General features: G+C 42.8%; 1 protein-coding gene across 3 annotated transcripts in view; it reads right to left on the minus strand.

Annotated features, from left to right (window-relative positions):
- Positions 1-20,958, minus strand: part of LOC120977445 (major histocompatibility complex class I-related gene protein-like) — a 118,216-nt gene extending 97,258 nt beyond the window's left edge. The window contains exons 1-2 of one of the 3 annotated variants that reach the window (XM_040405409.1): positions 20,764-20,956; positions 16,428-16,685 (exon numbers count right to left, since the gene is read on the minus strand). In XM_040405409.1, the coding sequence (XP_040261343.1) occupies positions 16,428-16,685; positions 20,764-20,827 (322 nt within the window). In that variant the 5' untranslated portion in view covers positions 20,828-20,956. Of the gene's footprint in view, positions 1-16,427; positions 16,686-20,763 lie in introns of all 3 variants that reach the window. The other 2 variants (XM_040405408.1, XM_040405406.1) reach the window with 2 other exon arrangements.
- Between the last annotated feature and the right edge of the window lie 946 nt (positions 20,959-21,904).

The raw sequence follows: 21,904 nt of genomic DNA on the forward strand, positions 1-21,904 counted from the left end.
CATGAGTCTCTATATGTACATGTACTAATGGTCAGGTACTGGAGGTGAGTTGGTTAGAAGAGTAGATCCAGTAGACTGTATATTGGTGGACTCCGGATATGCTGTATATACATGCACATTATTAGCCACATTTGCTTAACATCCAGGGTGGGAAGGAACGGAGGTGGCTGTGTGTGGTGGTGTCCTCTATGTATTGTGCTATCTGTATCTCTATGTATAATGTCCATTGCTTTGTCATCTCCATGTTATCAGTAAACTATTTTTATATATAAGTATCTGCGAGGGTTGTGTGTTGCTCCTGGGGAATATTAAGGACTGGAAGAGGTGTAATAATACACAGAATAATCGGGTTGTATGGGAAACAAGGGCAACATGCTAGGAATAGAATAGAAGGGATGGAAAACGGAGATATACATAAATCTCCAATTTCCAAGAAGCAAAACCCCCCTCATCAATGGCGAGCCAGGCCCAACTGTTTTAATTGATCTCTGTTAGGATATACTGTTGAAATTGCTGTTATACTGTGAATTTAGGTTTTTAGACCTGGGAGATTCGGACAGGTAACACAGTTTCATTGAGTCCTAGTGTGAGTTCAATTAATTACAGAGAACCTATTTAAGTGACGTTCCTAGGTTACTGACCGTTTCCTTTGTTTCCCATTATAACCTGTGAGGTGCTTGTTTTTGTTTTGTATTTTTAGTTTTTTCTTTCATTGTTTTTTTACAGTCCTTCAGTAGAATCTGCTGGTTGGTAAAAGATTCTTTCAGGAGTAACACACAGATCGCAGGGATAACCGTGAGTGACAAAGCAGGACATGGGACTTTTGAAAAGTTAGGTAGATACAGTACGTTTAACCCTGTATTGCCTAGATCAAATGAATCTGTGCAAATGTTATGGGAATCTCTGGTAGATCAAGCTGATTCCTATGACAAATTGCACATTGCTAAGCGTGGTGTGCTCAAACAAACGTCCAAGCGCCTTCACATGCTTGCTAAGCTGATGTGCATATTTGATGATGCCATTGGCAAGCTGGAGAAGGTGGAATCCTTTGACAAAGCCCCCTGTAAATTTGCATTGTTATTGTTGTACAGAAGCGGTTAAACAGGTTTCTAGTCTAGAAACACAACACAAAGAGAAAGAGACAGTCTGATCAGCCTGCTGCAGTCTCAGCTGAGAAAAAAAAATACTATACAGATGTTGATAACGTTTTTATACAGCTGTATATGGAGATAACGGGTATAAGGAAAAAGCAGCCTCTACAGAGGTGATAACTGCTGACCTGAGGACCGAGTTAACTGAGAGGGATGAGACAATTAGCAACATGCAGAAGACCATAACTAATGTCTCACATCACAAAGATTTGCACTCAAAGCAAATTTGTGTTTTGAGTGCAAACAGGGGGACAGATGAGAGTGAGAGCGCTCCTATGGCTGCCTCCAATCAGACTGATTCCACTCCAATAGCTGTACATAGGGCTGCTGGTGACACCATTCGTGGATTAGGAGGTGGCATGGGACAGACCACTTCCAACTCACAGACGTGTCATAGCAATGCGACAGAATTGCATTCTTTCCATAACATGGAGAGGATGCAATTTCTGCTAAAGATATGTAAACTGATTCCTACATATGATCCAGACGCAGATCCTTTCACTTCCTGTGATACTTTTGAGGGACATTGCCAGAAATTTTCTGTCCCTCCAGAATATCGCATGGAACTGTTCAAGCTATGGTTGCCTACACATCTTTTTCAAAGATATGAGGTCATAGAGAAAATTGCCACCAGGAATGGCCTATTTCGTGATGAGGAACACAGTGTCACAACCAGACAGCTGAGAAGCTCTGACAGGAGCCGTTCAGATCCTCCCCCTTGAGTTTCTTTGTTTTGGTTTCTGTTCCTCACCTCGTTAGGCTATCTCAGCTGTCATGCAGTCAGACTCATTAACTCCCTTTAAATTCTTCCCCATAAGGTAGTAGGGTGCGGCTGATACAACTTCCTGGAATGTGTGTGCATGCTGTCCTCAGCTCCCAGTTCCCAGTCGTCTGCAGATAAGTTCTGTTTAAGTATTTATGATTTTCTGTTGTCTGGATCCAGGTGACCCTGACTCCCTCCGTGTTTGTGTAGGGAGCCGGTGGTCGTGTCCCCTCACTATTGTAGGGCCTTCAGGTTAAGATAGCCGAGGTACGTGGATATGCGCCCATTCACCTTTGGAGTGGTCGCATAGGCTGAGCAATAAGGGAGAGCGGCAGGTCGATTGCAGGGGTCTCCCTTTTTGTTCCTTAGTTGTGGATCCAGTGAGTCATCGTTTGTATTTGTATCTTCTTGTTTCCTGTACACCATCCGTGACACACAGGCTTTCCATCCTCATGAAATTGGTAACAGGGCATACGGACGTCAGTCCAGAGGTCCTAAGTAACTTCAGGCCTACCATCCATGATGATCCCCTGTCGCTTTGTGGAAGGTTTGAAGCTATGTATAGGAAGGTGACAAAGGATCATGGTGTAGGAGCCCCACAAGGCATGATACGTATGTTTGTGGAGAAGTTTCCATATCTTGATACCATAATTCGTTTAAATGCAGCTAAGTTGACATCACTGATTGAAGCAGCAATGGTAATAGAGCAGGTCAGGCAGGATTTGCTATAGAGTCACAAATCTATAAAAATCAGGAAGAAGGTAGCATTTAAAAAAAATAAAATGCAAGATGGCTGCATGTTAACCACCTCAGCCCCCCTAGCTTAAACACCCTTAATGACCAGACCACTTTTTACACTTCTGCACTACACTACTTTCACGGTTTATTGCTCGGTCATGCAACTTACCACCCAAATTAATTTTACCTGCTTTTCTTCTCACTAATAGAGCTTTCATTTGGTGGTATTTCATTGCTGCTGACAATTTTACTTTTTTTGTTATTAATCGAAATTTAATGAAATTTTTGCAAAAAAATGACATTTTTCACTTTCAGTTGTAAATTTTTTTTTTTAAAAAAGACATCTAGATAGAATTTTTTCTCTAAATTTATTGTTCTACATGTCTTTGATAAAAAAAAATGTTTGGGTAAAAAAAAAGTGTTTTGGGGTGTCATTTTACATATACCCATGCTGGGTGAGATAAATATCTTGGTCAAATGCCAACTTTGTATAAAAAAATGGGAAAAGTTGTCTTTTGCCGAGATATTTCTCTCACCCAGCATGGGTATATGTAAAAAGACACCCCAAAACACATTCCCCAACTTCTCCTGAGTACAGCGATACCAGATGTGTGACACTTTTTTTGCAGCCTAGGTGGGCAAAGGGGCACACATTCCAAAGAGCACCTTTAGGATTTCACAGGGCATTTTTTACACATTTTGATTTCAAACTACTTCTCACACATTAGGGCCCCTAAAATGCCAGGGCAGTATAACTACCCCACAAGTGACCCCATTTTGGAAAGAAGACACCCCAAGGTATTTCGTGATGGGCATAGTGAGTTCATGGAAGTTTTTATTTTTTGTCACAAGTTAGTGGAATATGAGACTTTGTAAGAAAAAAAAAATCATCATTTTCCGCTAACTTGTGACAAAAAATAAAAAATTCTAGGAACTCGTCATGCCCCTCACGGAATATCTTGGGGTGTCTTCTTTCCAAAATGGGGTCACTTGTAGGGTAGTTATACTGCCCTGGCATTTTAGGGGCCCTAATGCGTGAGAAGTAGTTTGAAATCAAAATGTGTAAAAAATGCCCTGTGAAATCCTAAAGGTGCTCTTTGGAATGTGGGCCCATTTGCCCACCTAGGCTGCAAAAAAGTGTCACACATCTGGAATCGCCGTACTCAGAAGAAGTAGGGCAATGTGTTTTGCGGTGTCTTTTTACATATACCCATGCTGGGTGAGAGAAATATCTTGGCAAAAGACAACTTTTCCCATTTTTTTATACAAAGTTGGCATTTGACCAAGATATTTATCTCACCCAGCATGGGTATATGTAAAATGACACCCCAAAACACATTGCCCAACTTCTCCTGAGTAATATGATACCACATGTGTGACACTTTTTTGCAACCTAGATGCGCAAAGGGGCCCAAATTCCTTTTAGGAGGGCATTTTTAGACATTTGGATCCCAGACTTCTTCTCACGCTTTAGGGCCCCTAAAATGCCAGGGCAGTATAAATACCCCACATGTGACCCCATTTTGGAAAGAAGACACCCCAAGGTATTCAATGAGGGGCATGGCAAGTTCATAGAAATATTTTTTTTTGGCACAAGTTAGCGCTAACTTGGGACAAAAATTTAAATCTTTCATGGACTCAATATGCCCCTCAGCGAATACCTTGGGGTGTCTTCTTTCCGAAATGGGGTCACATGTGGGGTATTTATACTGCCCTGGCATTTTAGGGGCCCTAAAGCGTGAGAAGAAGTCTGGAATATAAATGTCTAAAAAATTTTACGCATTTGGATTCCGTGAGGGGTATGGTGAGTTCATGTGAGATTTTATTTTTTGTCACAAGTTAGTGGAATATGAGACTTTGTAAGAAAAAACAAAGAAACAAAAAAACAAAAAAATCTATTTTCACTAACTTGTGCCAAAAAAATGTCTGAATGGAGCCTTACAGGGGGGTGATCAATGACAGGGGAGATCACGGAGTCTATATGGGTGATCACCCCCCTGTCATTGATCACCCCCCTGTAAGGCTCCATTCAGACGTCCGTATGTGTTTTACGGATCCGATCCATGGATCCGTGGATCCGTAAAACACATAAGGACATCTGAATGGAGCCTTACAGGGGGGGTGATCAATGACAGGGGAGTGATCAATGACAGGGGGGGTGATCAGGGAGTCTATATGGGGTGATCAGCCCCCTATCATGATCACCCCCCTGTAAGGCTCCATTCAGAGGTCCGTATGTGTTTTGCGGATCCACGGATCGGATCCGCAAAACACAAACAGATGTCTGAAATGGAGCCTTACAGGGGGGTGATCAATCACAGGGGGTGATCAAGGGAGTCTATATGGGGTGATCACCCCCCTGTAAGGCTCCATTCAGACGTCTGTATGTGTCTTGCGGATCCGATCCATGGATCCATGGATCCGTGGATCCGTAAACACATACGGACGTCTGAATGGAGCCTTACAGGGGGGTGATCAATGCAGGGGGTGATCAGGGAGTCTATATGGGGTGATCACCCCCGTCATTGATCACCCCCCTGTAAGGCTCCATTCAGACGTCCGTATGTGTTTTGCGGATTTGATCCATGTATCCGTGGATCCGTAAAACACATACGGACATCTGAATGGAGCCTTACAGGGGGGTGATCAAGACAGGGGGGTGATCAATGACAGGGGGGTGATCAGGGAGTCTATAATGGGGTGATCAGGGGTTAATAAGGGGTTAATAAAAAATTGCATCTACAGCCTGCAGCGAACGATCGCCGCTGGCAGGCTGTTAGATCCCACTCGCTTACCTGCAGTTCCTGTGAACGCGCGCGCCTGTGTGCGCGCGTTCACAGGAAATCTCGCGTCTCGCGAGATGACGCGTATATGCGTGACTCTGCCTGGAGCTGCCGCCTCCGGAACGCAATCCTGCGTTAGGCGGTCCGGAGGCAGTTAAAGGGGATGGCAGCTAACAAAATATCTGTGTATTCTAGTGCTCTTCAAAGAAGAAAGTGGGAGAATATACAGTGTTTCCATTGTCTGCAATCTGGACACATAAAACGACTCTGTTCGCACAGAGATGTAAGGCGGGGTGGCTTTCAACCACACATACAGTTGTGTTCAAAATTATTCAACCCCCAATGCTGTAAAGGGTTTTAGGGAATTTAGTGTACATTTGTAATTGTGTTCAGAATGAAATCTTACAAGGACTTTTTAAAGAACCAAATGCAACTAAAATGACATCAATTGTTTTTGTAATACAGTATTAAATGTTTTTTTTTTGTGATTTCTTCATTGTTATTCAACCCCTTAAAGACTACCACTCTTGAGAACAGAGGTTTATTCAAGTGTTTTCGATCAGGTATTGAAAACACCTGTGGATGTAAAGGAGCAGCAATCAAGCATAATAAGCACCAATTAGGCAGCTTTAAAAGGACTGTGATACTCAGCTCCTTCTAGACATTTACTGGTGTGTTTACAAACATGGTGAAGTCAAGAGAATGGTCCAGGAAGACAAGAGAAGAGGGGATTTCTCTTCACAGGAAGGGCAATGGCTATAAGAAGATTGCAAAGATGTTAAACATACCAAGAGACTCCATAGGAAGCATCATTCGCAAATTCAAGGCAAAGGGCACTGTTGAAATGCTACCTGGTCGTGGCAGAAAGAAGATGCTGACTTCGACTGCTGTGCGCTACCTGAAGCGCAAAGTGGAGAAAAGTCCCCGTGTGACTGCTGAGGAACTGAAAAAAGATTTGTCAGATGTGGGTACTGAAGTCTCAGCTCAGACAATAAGGCGCACACTGCGTAATGAAGGCCTCTATGCCAGAACTCCCAGGCGCACCCCCTTGCTGTCTCCAAAGAATAAGAAGAGTTGACTGCAGTATGCCAAAAGTCATGTGGACAAACCACAAAAATTTTGGGATAGTGTTCTGTGGTCTGATGAAACAAAATTAGAACTGTTTGGGCCCATGATCAACGCAATGTTTGGAGGAGGAAGAACAAGGCCTATGAAGAAAAGAACACCTTGCCTACTGTGAAGCATGGCGGGGGGTCAATCATGCTTGGGGGCTGTTTTGCTTCTACAGGTACAGGGAAGCTTCAGCGTGTGCAAGGTACCATGAATTCTCTTCAGTACCAGGAGATATTGGATGAAAATGTGATGCAGTCCGTCACAAACCTGAGGCTTGGGAGACGTTGGACCTTTCAACAGGACAATGATCCGAAACATACCTCCAAGTCCACTAGAGCATGGTTGCAGATTAAAGGCTGTCACCAGACTTAAATCCGATTGAGAACCTCTGGTGGGACTTAAAGAAAGCAGTTGCAGCGCGCAAGCCTAAGAATGTGACTGGACTGGAGGCTTTTGCCCATGAAGAATGGGCGAAGATACCCGTAGATCGCTGCAAGTCACTTGGGGGTTGAATAAAACTGATCATGATGTGAGCACAAAAAAGACATTTGTGGTTATTTCATTATAAATGTTATGTTATATTTGTCAGACTTACAAGTGCCTCTTTGATTTAATTGTAAACAAGATGACTGAAATGATCAAAATCAATGTCAAACTGGCCAAAACACTCAATTTCAGTGGGGGTTGAATAATTTTGAACACAACTGTACAATTGCAGAGACAGAGACCTGTTTCATTTGTGAGCAACAGGCTACACATGAAACAGGGCTGAAAAAAGACACCATTAGAACAGAAATCCCTACTGGGAATCTGTTATAATAGATTTGTGGTGGGGATCCCTAAAGATCTGGCCATAATATGTAACTCAGGGGTCCCCCATATACTGGCCAGAGCATGTAATCAATGTAAACCTATAATAGCCCCAGTGCAAGGTCACCAACATTAGGTTTACTGTTGCAGAACCTTTTGTTTGTTTGTCCTCAATATGTAATGCAAATGTGATAGAGTTTTTGTCTTTAATCTCTACACCCAGGTGTCTGTTGGGGGAGCGGTTAGGAATTTATGACTCCCTTTATTGTAGGGGAAAGGCCATACAGCTCACAAACAGATGGTATTGTCCCTCAACCACGAGGAGACAATGGATCTTAGATGAGCTCTTTTGCTTGCATCAATTGGCAATACTGTTGGTTCATAAAGGATAACTTCTTGTACAATAGGACAGTGCAGTCTGGGAGTGCTCTTTTCATGTTGGGCAGGTACCTTAAAAAAAATAAATTAGAAAAACATGTCTGATTTCTTTCAGAAAATGTGTCACACCTGTCCATGGTTTTTTTCTGGAATTGCAGATTCACCATTGTACTGAATAAAACTGAACTGACGTAACACACACAACTTTAACTGAAACACATTTACAGGGAGGAATGAGCCAAAACACGGTGCAAATCTTATTTGCAGCCACGGGAAACATTTGGTGGAGATGATTACTCCTAAATGGGATCTAAAGGCTATTAAATTCAAGGGTTCACTTACTTTTTCTCCCTGTACTGTGAATGTTAACTCACCATACTCAATAAAAGACATGAACGTTTGTGTTTTAGTAGACTGTTTGTCTATAATTCCTACTTAGATAACAGTTAGACCACACTATCATAGTAATTAGTGCTGATATCCAAGTTAGGCCTCATGCACACGACCGTTGTGTGCATCCGTGGCCATTCGGTTTTCCGTGATTTTCTGCGGACCCATTGACTTTCAATGGGTCAGTTGAAAACTCGGAAAATGCACCGTTGTTCATCCGCGGCCGTGATCCGTGTTTACTGTCCGTCAAAAAAATAGGACCTGTCCTATTTTTTTGACGGACAACGGTTCATGGACCCATTCAAGTCAATGGGTCCGTGAAAAAACACGGATGCACACAAGATTGGCATACGCATCCGTGGTCCGTGGCCGTAGGCTACTTTCACACAGACGGATCCGCAGATCCGTCTGCATAAAAGCTTTTTCAGAGCTGAGTTTTCACTTTGTGAAAACTCAGATCCGACAGTATGTTCTAACACAGAGGCGTTCCCATAGTGATGGGGACGCTTCAAGTTAGAATATACTACGAACTGTGTACATGACTGCCCCCTGCTGCCTGGCAGCACCCGATCTCTTACAGGGGGCTGTGATCCACACAATTAACCCCTCAGGTGCCGTACCTGAGGGGTTAATTGTGCGTATCATAGCCCCCTGTAAGAGATCAGGTGCTGCCAGGACGGAGGGGGCACCCCCCCTCCCTCCCCAGTTTTAAATTCATTGGTGGCCAGTGTGCCCCCTCTCCCTCCCTCCCCTGTATTTAACTCATTGGTGGCCAGTGCGGCCCCCCCTCCCTCCCCTGTATTACTGTACATTCATTGGTGGCCAGTGGGCCCCCCTCCCTCCCCCTCCTAATTAAAATCCCCCCCCCCTATCATTGGTGGCAGCGGAGAGTTCCGATCGGAGTCCCAGTTTAATCGCTGGGGCTCCGATCGGTAACCATGGCAACCAGGACGCTACTGCAGTCCTGGTTGCCATGGTTACTTAGCAATTTTTAGAAGCATTATACTTACCTGCGATGTCTGTGACCGGCCGGGCGCTTCTCCTACTGGTAAGTGACAGGTCTGTGCTATGAGCAATGCGCCGCACAGACCTTTCACTTACCAGTAGGAGGAGCGCCCGGCCGGTCACAGACAGCGAAGGTAAGTATAATGCTTCTAAAATTGCTAACTAACCATGGCAACCAGGACTGCAGTAGCGTCCTGGTTGCCATGGTTACCGATCGGAGTCCCAGCGATTAAACTGGGACTCCGATTGGAACTCTCCGCTGCCACTAATGATGGGGGGGTATTTTAATTAGGAGGGGGAGGGAGGGGGGCCCACTGGCCACCAATGAATGTACAGTAATACAGGGAGGGAGGGGGGGCCGCACTGGCCACCAATGAGTTAAATACAGGGGAGGGAGGGGGCACACTGGCCACCAATGAATGTACAGTAATACAGGGGAGGGAGGGAGGGCCGCACTGGCCACCAATGAATTTAAAACTGGGGAGGGAGGGGGGGGTGCCCCCTCCTGCCTGGCAGCACCTGATCTCTTACAGGGGGCTATGATACGCACAATTAACCCCTCAGGTACGGCACCTGAGGGGTTAATTGTGTGGATCACAGCCCCCTGTAAGAGATCGGGTGCTGCCAGGCAGCAGGGGGCAGTCATGTACACAGTTCGTAGTATATTCTAACTTGAAGCGTCCCCATCACTATGGGAACGCCTCTGTGTTAGAATATACTGTCGGATATGAGTTTTCACGATCTAACTCAAATCCGATGGTATATTCTAACATAGAGGCGTTCCCATGGTCAAGTTAAAATATACCTCGGATTGGAGAAAACTCTGATCCGATGGTATAATAGGGACTCCTGACTTTACATTGAAAGTCAATGGGGACGGATCCGTTTGCAATTGCACCATATTGTGTCAACGTCAAACGGATCCGTCCCCATTGACTTGCATTGTAAGTCAGGACGGATCCGTTTGGCTCCGCACGGCTAGGCGGACACCAAAACGACTTTTTTTTCATGTCCGTGGATCCTCCAAAAATCAAGGAAGACCCACGGACGAAAAAACGGTCACGGATCACGGAACAACGGAAATCCGTTTTGCGGACCGCAAAAAAAAAAAAGTCCGTGTGCATGAGGCCTTAATAATGAGTCGAAGGGGTTATATTCGAATTCACAAAATTTCACAAATATTTTGTAGAATATTAGTCATATATTCGCAAATTCGAGATTATTTTATTGAATGCAAAAAATCGGCAATGTGAAAATCGCATAATGCAAATTCGGAACGCGAAATACAGGCGTGGGTCACTTTGGCTAAATTTTTCGAGCTGCTAGAAGTTTCATGAGTTTCTCCTAGGACTGGAGAAAATGGTTGGCACGGCAGGACATTACAATAGCTTTATATGCAGATAGAGTCAAGTGCTCCAATATATTGGCGATTGCGCTAATCGGCAGTGATTAGAATATTTTTTCGCACTTTGTGCAACTTCACATTTTAGCAGGTCTGACTACAGATTACTGATTGGTGCACTAAGTATTGTTGTGAACTTGACATTGCTTCTTTCTCATTGGCCCACAAGCAAGAAGCAGAGAGGAATCGTGTGTTCAGATGGAAAAAAATTCTGAATATTCAAAATAACGAATATATAGCACTATATTCTAAATATTCTCGAATTCTCGAAGTGCCGATATTTGCGATAAAAAAATTGTTTTCGAATATTCATGCTCAGCACTAATCAAAGTAATTCCAAAGGGTTCACTTACTTTTTATTGCAACTCTATATAGCGGTGAAAGCTCTGTTTTTGTGATACAAATACCCTGTATACACATGAATTTAAAGGAACTCTCTGGTTCAAGTTAAAAGTCCACTTTAACTAGGGAACAAACAGAATACTTACCTTGTGGCCTCCTTTTCATCTTTTCAGCCACAGATCCACCAAACACTGGGCTGCTCTTCTGCCATCTAACACCACTTCTCAGACCGCCTGAAGAAAAACACTTCCTGTTGCCATTGGATTGACCAGCATTGCTCAGGTGAACATTGCTGACCAATCCAAGGGCAGGGCTTGACAAGTGGGAGGCACCTTGGCTACTATTCCCAGTGTGGAGCGGATAGTCTGAGAAGTGGTGCAGCCATCTTGGATGGCAGAAGAGGAACCTGAGAATTAGCCGATCTGAAATTAAAACAATGAAAAGGAGGTCTCCAGGTTAGTTATTTTCATTCCCCAGTTAATGTGATTTTTTTTCTTTTTGAACCAGAGGGAAACTTTAATAAATAATGAGCTGACTGCCTGTAGCTGCCACCAGTGAGAGCATCAGAGATACACTGAACTTAAGAGGCTATTCACAAATTAATATTGATGACCTATCCTCGGGATAGGTCATCAATATCAGAACTGCGGGGGTCTTAGAATTTACGGGGGTCACAGCACTCATCCACTATGTGGCTTTCACCAGGTGCTCGTCTTTTCTCTACCCTTTCTCCACCCTAGGGGCAATTTCTTCAAGACACACAATATAGACAGCACTCCGGTGTTCTGTGTTGTAGTGAAGAATTTATTCAGCAGGACATGGTTGTGCACATCAGTACAGTTATGGATGCGACGTTTCGGGCTTATTTGAAGCCCTTCCTCAAGCAACTTAGGTACCGCACATGTGGACCGCCACGGACGCCACTAAAAGGTAGAGCAACATTATAGAAGTAAACACCTCGATAAGTTCAACATTACAATAAGAATTCAGCAGATCACCCAAACTGTTTCTTGAGCATTTGGCTCCCAGGTATTTGCCTTTCTCAAACAGACACAACCGGCTGACCTGCTTGATGGTAACGTGGTAAACTGGTCGTAACATGCACAGAGATGAGTCACTATGTTCTCCTAAAGGCATCCGAGGACTTTCGGCTGCATTTTATCTACGCTGCAGAAATTTCAGGCTGGTGAATTGATAACGAAACGTCATATATTAAATAGCGCTCTGTGGGGTCACGGCATGTTCTTGGCTTCATGAATCTTCTTTAACTGGTGGATATCTGTGTCATTGTCTTCTGCTTTTTGCAAAGGAGACTAAACCAAATCGCAATGATTAGTGATGACGAGGATGATGGCCAGGCAGATACCAATCACTGCCCAATAAGTGGATTAGAAGGAGCGCTGTTTTAGGGTTTTCAAAATCTCTTGTCGCTGAATACAGAAAGCACAGAAAGTTTAAAAACGGTGTCAGATTCCACACCATATACAGTGGATCATTATGATTATGGCAATATCAGTTTTATAATTGTTTATGTTTTCTTATTTTTTCACAAAAAAAAACATTTTTTTAATTCATATCTTGTGTGTCATCATATTCTGTCAGCCGATGGTGGTGTAGTGTCCCACATATGTGTGTATGGTTCACTCCAAAAGTGTTATTTAAAATATGATGTCATTGTGCACTATTTCTTTTGTCTATGCTGCCAAATCCATATTACAGGCTGGTACTTTCAGGCCCACTAGAGGTCACATAACACCATATAAATAGTGCTGCCACAGGAAGTTAGTGGAGATATTAGGGAGTTGGGAGTTAGGAGGAAGGAGAGGAGACAGACTTGTCTCTGTTCTCCTGGGCCTAGCCCAGGGAACCATTTTTATCCTCAACCTTTGAGTCAACATTAGGACCATCTGATCCTATACTATAGACTAACCCTTCCAGGTATAAAGTGAGCTATCACTTTGAGGGGTGCAACCTTTTCAAATAATAAAGCAGAGAGTTTGCCTGCCATAAGGGAGATCGCCCTTGGGTTGCTGAATTATGGAAGCATTGGATATTGCTGAATTGCAGAACAGAATTTACAGAGGATCCAAACTACATTTAAAGGCTAAGTAACCAGAGCAATATCAGGAACCAAGTACAAGTAATGAACATCACCCCTACTAAAGTGAGCTGGAGCCATAACTTTTTTTAATTTTCTCTCGATGGGATGGGTGCAGCGTGTATTTTGTGGCGCAAGTTGTTGAATTTAATCGGTATATACATATATTTTTTGGAGGCAGAATTAAAGAAAACCTGAGGAATCAATGACTAAGGTAAATGTAGATCATGGAGAGGGGCTAAGGTCATTATAACTTAATAAGTATACCGATTACCCGTCGCTCAATCCATTGAACAGAAATTGACAATTGGCAAACAAAAAAAAGCTCTCACAAAGAAACACAGCCACAGTTTCTAGGCCAATGTCCATGAAAGTTGACAACCATGTGAACACCATGGAATTGGAAACTGAAACGTCACGACCTCATGAAAAGCGAAGGTGTGATGGAGATGAATAAAACTATGACTATGCTGCATTGTCCCTGAAGACTAATGAGCTGAGCACTTGCTGATTTTATTTCTTGTGGTTTTATTGAGTACTCTTAGCTGACCTTCAGCACTTTCAGGTGGCCAAACACATAGACCAGAAGAACCATGGTTCTCTTGAATGGGTCCCGTGATCTGCATCCGAGGGGCCCGCACAGCAAGGGAAAGTAGTGCATGCAATACTTTTTTTGCAGTGCAGAGGTACTTACAGAAAACCAACGAAGCACTCCATAGTGCTTCCATGGGTTTCTGTGCCTCTGTTCTGCATCGCACCTTCCGGAGTGCAGACCCATTCAAGTGAATGGTCTGCATCCGTGATGCGTTGCACAAATGGACGGTGTCTGTATATAGCGGACGTGCTGCTCATGGGCCACAATACTGGCACCGGCCAACAACGGCCGTGTGCATGAGGCCTAAATGAAAGATCTTTAGTTTGACTATTGGATAAAAATTTCATTCATGGCCAACTTCTTTTCAGATGATGGTAGTCTGTCATCCATTGGCTAAAATGATCATTCTTTGTCAAAATGTATCCAACGAATAATTGTTTTGGTGAGAGTTATCCTTTTCGATCAATTTAAGATTGTGTATGGGTACCTACGTATATGACCTTTTATGGAGCGTGGACCTACAAACTATGGCAGAATTTATATGCTGAATTAATAAAATTATTGAATTTATATTTGATTATTATAATTTTTTTTTGGCCAGATTCTAATCTGTGGAGTAAGCACTGGATAATCAATATTATAACTTAAAGATCATACTCTAATTTTGGTATGTAACAGCCGTTCATTCCACTTACTCAGATCCTGTGTGAAAATTCAGCAGCATACTACTGTGGTTGACCTTGCAGGTATAAACATCATCAGCCAGAGACCGTGAACATTGATAGATAAGGAGCTCAGATATGTCATGTCATGAAGTGGCAGGGTCAACCTTTTCATCATCTACTCCGATATGTGGTGTCCATTCTTGTACCACATTATCAAGATGTCCTTGGGGTAATGTCCGTATGCTCGGCCTAGTAGAGCCTAACTCCAGTATTGCCTACAGAATCTGTGTCACTTTCACAACTGGAAACTTCTATTAGGAGGAAAGACAAGAGTTAAAGACATGAATATGACATCATTTGTTAAAGGGAATATATTTAAATAAAATAATCTATTGTTATTTAGGTTTAATATATTTTTAATTTGACAATTATTTTACAATTTTTCCACATTATTGTGTATATTTGAAATCCTAAATATTGCAGTTTTCACATTGGCCACATGGGTAGAAGAGGCAGGCAGTGGAGGGCAGTGGGGACGTATTATAAAGAACACTAGAGATTGGTAAGGATCAGGGGGCAATTATATCAATGACTATTAGACAGCTGGTCCTGCAGGATTGAAGGATGGTGGAGATAGCTCATCTCATACAGTACTGACCTTTCCTATCGAGCGTGCATTTGCCCAGTTGAAGCAGTTCTTGTATGTGCGGAATACATTCGTTCAATAAAATATTCTTTTCTTCTTCAGATATAGTTGTATTTCCATTCAAATCATCAACAAAATCTTCATACTCCGGCAGTTCTGCCATCCATTTTACAGTCTCCCAGTTGAAAAACATAAGTGGTTTTCCATTAAAATGATATTTTTTATGATATTAACTGTGCCATTATCAAAGAGGGTGCATCCGTCTAAATTCTGAAGAATGTGGTCTCCTTGAAACGCAAGAACATAAACTCTGCATGAGTGGTAAATAATGGACTGTCCCTTACAGAAAACCCTCACCTCTCGAGACATCTCTATTGCAGTAAATACTTGTATTCCCCATAACTATTTCTGGCAGTGGCAAACTGCAGCTCCCATTCACTTGAATGCTGCAGTCCCCCAGCACGTCCACTATACTGTGTACGGAGCCGTCTGCTTCCAGTGCCATCCTCTGTATGGCTTCTGGTGTCTTTGGCTGCCACGAACAACTGGTCATGGAGGTGCCGGTCTCATATTGATGACCTATTCTGAGAATAGGTCATCAATATCTAAGTCCTGGAAAACCTACTTAAAAGGTCATAGTAAACACTAAACAAAAATGTAAGTAAAAAAATGTTTTTACTGTGCAAGTAATATAGCATAATAAAAATGGTATACTTATATGGTATGATCACAATCGTACTGATCCGCAGAATAACGTTATCAGGTTAGTTATACCACACAGTGAATGCTGAAAAATAAATCTCCAAAAATGTTAAAAATAATGTTTTTTTAACCCCCACAAAATGTAAGACTCATACAACTAAACTAGAAAAAAAAAAAGATAACTTATGACTGCTGGAACACAATGGGGAAAAATGTTACTGGTTTTTAAAGAGCATCTGCCAGAAGCATCAACCCAATTAAATGATACATGCTGCTTGGTAGGGTCGATACTGCTAATTAACATGATACCTGTCTTGTTAAAACCAGTTGCCATGTTCCCAGGAAATAAAACAAACTGTTATTTTTTTATGCAAATGAGGGCTTCCCCCTCGGTGCGCCGAACTCCTCAATTGCATAAAAAATAAAAGTATTTTTTTCTTAGGAATACAGCAACTGATTCTTCAATCAGCAGGACCCATCCTACCAGGCAATATGCCTGCTTGAAAGAATAAAATTAGTTATATCTCTAAGGGGTGAAGAATACACTAAAGTCCCTTGAGTTGTATACTGTACACATTTTTTGTCATTAATTGAATGTGACTATTAGGGGGTTAAACAATAGGAATTTTTTGGTGCTTCATGAATTGAGGAACCCAGTTCATTGTGCAGGAGCTTCCAGCAGCCTAGGACCCCAGTTGAAGATTTCTAAGACTTTTTGGAGCTTTTGAGCTGACTGGATATGCCAGTATTTTATTTCACTACAACATCCCTGTAAGCTATCTGCAGAAGGATATCTGTTTGACTATATTGATCTCTTCACTTCCAAATATGAATTGTGTTACTTACCCTCTGGGTAACTTAGAAAGTCCATGATGCTATATATCGTGAAATTCATTAGCCGATAAAACCTTTGTTCATTAACACTGACACTCAGTAGAGTTCTATTAGCACCCTTAAACCAGGGAACTTTACGTTCTACCACTCCCTCGTCGATGTCAAACCGGAATAGCGTGATGTCATCAATCGTCCTCGTTGAGTAGTATGAAAGAAGACCGAATGATACATTGTAGGTTACAGTTGTGTAGAAGTAATGAGAGTGGTTGCCTGGGTAAGAGAGAGCATATGCAGAGGTTGTAGTTATATAAATATTAGATCCACACTCAGATAAATTTATATATTAGAAACGTGAGCCCTTCTGACATTCATTATGTCCAAGTATTCTCTTCAGATTGGTCACAAATTGGATTAACTGGCAGTGAGGGGTTGAAAGATGTTGTCCACTCTTTCTTAGGATGACCATACACATTAGATAGCTGTAGGCCAAATGATAGCTTGTGCAGTACCCCAGAAGACTACTGCAAGGGGTTAATTATTGACAAAAGGATTAACTTAATTTTGCCAAGTTAAAAGTTGTGATTTATTGTTGGAGCCCTTATCTTTCTTTGCGCTGTGTATCCTAAATAGTAATGTATGGGCAAAATATAGGGTTAACATTGGCAGACTGGTTAGGTTACCAGGGTGATGGACTTATTCTATCCCCTGGTTAGTTAGTTGATGAGTCTGGTCTCAGCATAGCTGAAGGAAGAACGTGTGTGTACAAGTTCCTGCTGACCAGGCTCAGGTCCAGAGAACCTATGTCTCTGCCAAAGAAGCTACCCCACTACCAGAGTACCCCTGACAGAAGGAGGTAAGCCAGCTTAGAGGGTCCAGAACCATCCAGTCTGTTCAGGATTCTGACAACAATGTATTCGCTCATTTATGGCATTAAAAACTTTGCTACTCTGGAAAGGATTATTGCTTTTGGCACCTACTACCCTTTGAGACAGACTGGCCATCCATATCTAAAATCTGCACCCGTCAGCCTGGGAACTACAACTACCAACATTCAGTGATGGCCAGTTCGCATTGTTCACCCGCGAACATATGCTGGCTGCCATCTTTTTTAACAAGACCGGCGAGGCACAGGTAAGCCGTTACTTGTGCCTATGCGCGAACCGGGCTGAAAACAAGTGTGGTCAGCAGGAGAAGGCAGTTCCGAGAAACAGCCACCGGGGGTCTTCATCGGGCTGTTCTCGGAACTGCCTGCTCCCGGTGCTCGCGGGCGAACAATGCGAACTGGCCATCACTGCCAACATTTTTCCTGCCCATACACAGCTTCTGGGTAAAGTAACTGTGAGATACTTTGGAACTGTGCCTTTGCTGTTATATGCACTACTATTCCTATCATCAATCTAGTAACGAAAGACTTTATTAATTGAAAACAATGGGCCTGGTTATTGACTCCACCATCCATCTCCAGGCCCTGCATCTGATCTCCAACCTTGCACCCAGGCAACTGTTTACCATCAAGGGCATCCTAACTACCATCAGACAGGAACCCCGGCACAAAGGTGTGCCACAAGGGAATAAACGGTGCACCCTGCAGTCACTGTATGGCCCTAGGGAGCACCAGGGCAGAGCTAGCCACTGTGTACTGTCCTACCATCATTGCCATTACCACTCCTCCTATCCTTGCCTCCCCTCCTGAACCAACCATACATATTCGCGGTTAGTGAGGCCAAGCATTCATATCTTCCTGGCTAGGGCTCAGGATTTACTGACCACATCTAATATTATTAGCTCTACCTGCTGCCAGTTTAGACTGACCTACAATATGTGGCCGCTTATAGATTTTTTTTCAGGGCCACTGTATCCAATCCATCTATTATCAGGGCTTAGCTCTCGAAGAGCCAAAGGATCTTCAGTTGAGATCCAACAGATCGATCCTTATACCACCTGACTTCTGCTATTGGGGAGAGTCAGGAGGCCCCATGCACAATAGATGATTGGCCGACCAGTCAGCAGGTTTGGGTAACATTTAGATTATATATGTGGCTAGCTCTAGACAGGTAATCACCTAGATTACTGCAGGAATTCCACTGAACGAGGCAGCGTTACAATCCTGAACACAACATTGGTCAGGAGTGATGGGAGCTAATAAATATGTTCTCAATGTTCTCCATATCAGTAACATCCCTTTAAGTGTTTGCTCTGGGCACTGACCTCACGTACATGTTAAAAACACACTTTTCCTTCAATGCAAAGTGACATAGTGAAGTGCATTGTAAGACGTTAGAGGCATGGCAGAACCTTTGTGACTCAAAGTGAGAACTAAAATGATTTTAAATTCAGGTCTGAATGCGCCTGTAGAATATTATATGGTGTAACTCAAGACTATTATATGCGTGTTAACCAGCAATTCTTTTGTAATAAGGAAGCTGGCATATTCTATATATGCTTTCCCTCTCTGCTGCCAGCTTTCAGTCCACACCCAGGTGTGTAAGGTCTATTAGATTTAAAGGACCAATGCACAGAATGGCATGTCCTGTTGGTGACATCAAACAGTTGCATATCTTTCAATATCAAAAGAAACAAAGAAAAAAGGAGACTTCTCGTGGGCGCTGCTTGCTGAACAAACTTTTGCATAATCTTGGTATTTCCATTTATTTGTGTAGAATAAAAACACATTTCGGGACTGGACCAGCACCAGGGGAGTAGCTATAGGGGAAGCAGGGGAAGCGGCTGCTTTGGGGCCCAACTTGGAGGAGGACTAAAATATATTATTATTATTATTGTTATTATTGTCAGGGCCCCCTCAACAGTATTATACAATGACATTATATACAGCGACACTGTAGGAAACGGACGGACTGGCTGCCGGGCCTCGTCTCAGAGCCCAATCTTGACTAGCCTCAGGAGTGGGGGTTGCACAGGAATCAGGAGTTGCACAGAAGTTGCTGGAGCAGGGGCCTATTCAAACATTTGATGTGGGGTCCGGTCTTTTCTAGTTACTCCACTGACCAGCGCCTACCTCAGGCATCACACAATAATTGCTTTTTTATGTTCTTCTGACAGATCAGAAGAACGGAAAACTAAACAGCGATGTGAACTTTCACATGATCTGCATTTGGTCAGTATTCTGCTTCAGTATTTGTAAGCTGAAACCTACAGAGAAAAAATATATTGAAAAGATTTGGACTCACTCCTGATTTTGGCTTACAAATAATGGTGCAAAATACTGATCAAGTACTGACCACGTGAAAGTGGCCTTAAAGGGGATATTCCAATTGTGTGAAGTTATTCCCTATACATAGGTTAGAGATAAGTGGGAACCCAACCAATCATGAGAATGGGGACCCCACACCCTGAAGAGCCCCCAAAATTAATGGCGTGGCTGGTTGGGCATATGCACTGCCACTACATTAATTTCTATGGGAGTTCTGGAGATAGCTGAGCTCTGTACTCAGCTATCTCTGGGACTCCCATAGAAATGAATGGAGGGGCTGCGCACATGCCCGACTGGCTGCTCTGTTCATTTTGGGGTGCTCCATTAGCTCCTTGTTATCATCGGTGGGGTTCCCAGTGGTAGGACCCCAATCTAACAGCAATACGCTATCCTATGAATTGGGGATAACTTCACACAACCAGAATACCCCTTAAAGCATGCTTCAAGTGATCTACTTTTACTACCTATAATATGCACCTCAGCATGTAAATTCAAGTTTGTAATATAGAATTAAAAGTGAATGCTCTTGGCTGTTTGGCAGCACTATGGATTCATTTAAATATGGGACAGAGTAGAAGACTTTCATTACTGCAGCTCTTCAGTTGCTCTTTGCTCAGGGATATAGCTAAATTAATAGTGTGTTAGAAATTGGAGGCTCATTAGAGGATTCAAGTAAAACAACTGCCATATTCTAACGGGGAGTTACAAGCTGTTTGTATGTGTAGAGAGAACTTGCCAGCTAATCAAGTCCTTTGATTACAGCAGCATCAGCACTGATTCAAATAAGCAGCTTTTGCAGTGTGAGGGTAGACGGGAGGTGTGATGTGGGCTTCAAGGCTTAGAGACATAGTGTATATCTGTAAAATGGCACATAACGATAAGAACTACCTGTTGAGGAATTAAGATAATTGGGTTCGGAAGTACAAACCTCTACTATAACATGTTTTCAAAGGTACATGAGAATCTAACAGCATTGTCATTTCTTTCTACTAGAGCTTCTCTTTAAGAGTCTTAATACCAGTTTCTATATTAAATCTTATAGCGACCCAGAGTGTCCACTATTCTGCCTGTGAAAATAAGTAATCAAAGAATTTGTAAAGACACTCAGAGTCTCATCTATCACCCAGGATACATTACCTGAGAAGGCAAAACGAGCAGATAACACGAGGAGAAGAACTTGAAGTAACGCACATCTTGTCATCCTAGTGAACAATCCCTTTGTCTTCGCCTTCTGTGATACAAATTAAGACTGGAGGTGTGCACAGCTTAAATGCTCACCACACTTTTTATAGAACCATCTAGGTGTGTCTCCGGCTGGCACATAAAAAAATCCCTTGTTAAAATAATATCTATATAACTCCCACAGGATCAGATAAACCGGTATTTTCTACAATGCTCCTAATTATATGTAATTGGTCCTTTGGTGAGGGCAGTTCCTGTAGAATGTAGGGGGTGAAAACCAAATTGTAGTGGATGAAGGGGAGAGTTAGTGGAGAGATTGCAGATAAGGCGAGAGTAGACCAGACGCTCCAGGAGTTTAGAGATGAAGGGGAGATTACAGATAGGTAGTTAGTTGTAGTTCGTTGTGCAGGATGGGTCAAGAGAAGGTTTTATTTAATAATGGGGTTATGACAGAATGTTTAAAAGAAGAGGTGAAGATACGTACCAGAAGAGAGAGACAGGTTGTAGATTTTAGTTAGATAAGTAATGATAGCAAGGGAGAGAAACTGGAGGAGGCGTGAGGGAATCGACTCTGTAGTTCATATGGTAAGATGAGAGGAAGAGAGGAGACCTCTTCTTCTGTGACTGGGTCAAATGTGGAGAGTGAGGCAGGGAAAATGCAGTAGGGAAGGAGATTAATAAAACGTAGAGGTTGGGAGCTGATTTCCTGCCAGATATCTTCAATTTTGTTTTTCTCTTTGAAGTACAGATGTGTCATCGCTACCGCTCCCTTATTTTGCAATTCGTTACTAACTAAACGCGATTTTATCTCCTCCAGTCTCTCAATACACACCAATGCCAGTAGATGGCGGTGTTGAGTTAAAGTTAATATCGCTATCTGGCTCCTGATACAGCCCGTAGTCATCCCGACACTATACCTTCCGAATCCACAAATTAGCGAGACGCTGGAGAATGTAAATTAGTTTGTGGAAACATCTTTTGTTTCCCTGCACGTCTGTACCAAAGAGTTAGGAAAGCACGCAGCCCTCTGAGAATTCAATGACAAAAATCGGCTCTGCTACATCTGTCCAGGTCTGTGTCTCTACCATACTGGCAC

Source organism: Bufo bufo, chromosome 8, assembly GCF_905171765.1.
Source record: "Bufo bufo chromosome 8, aBufBuf1.1, whole genome shotgun sequence".
In the NCBI taxonomy this organism is placed as follows: Eukaryota; Metazoa; Chordata; class Amphibia; order Anura; family Bufonidae; genus Bufo; species Bufo bufo.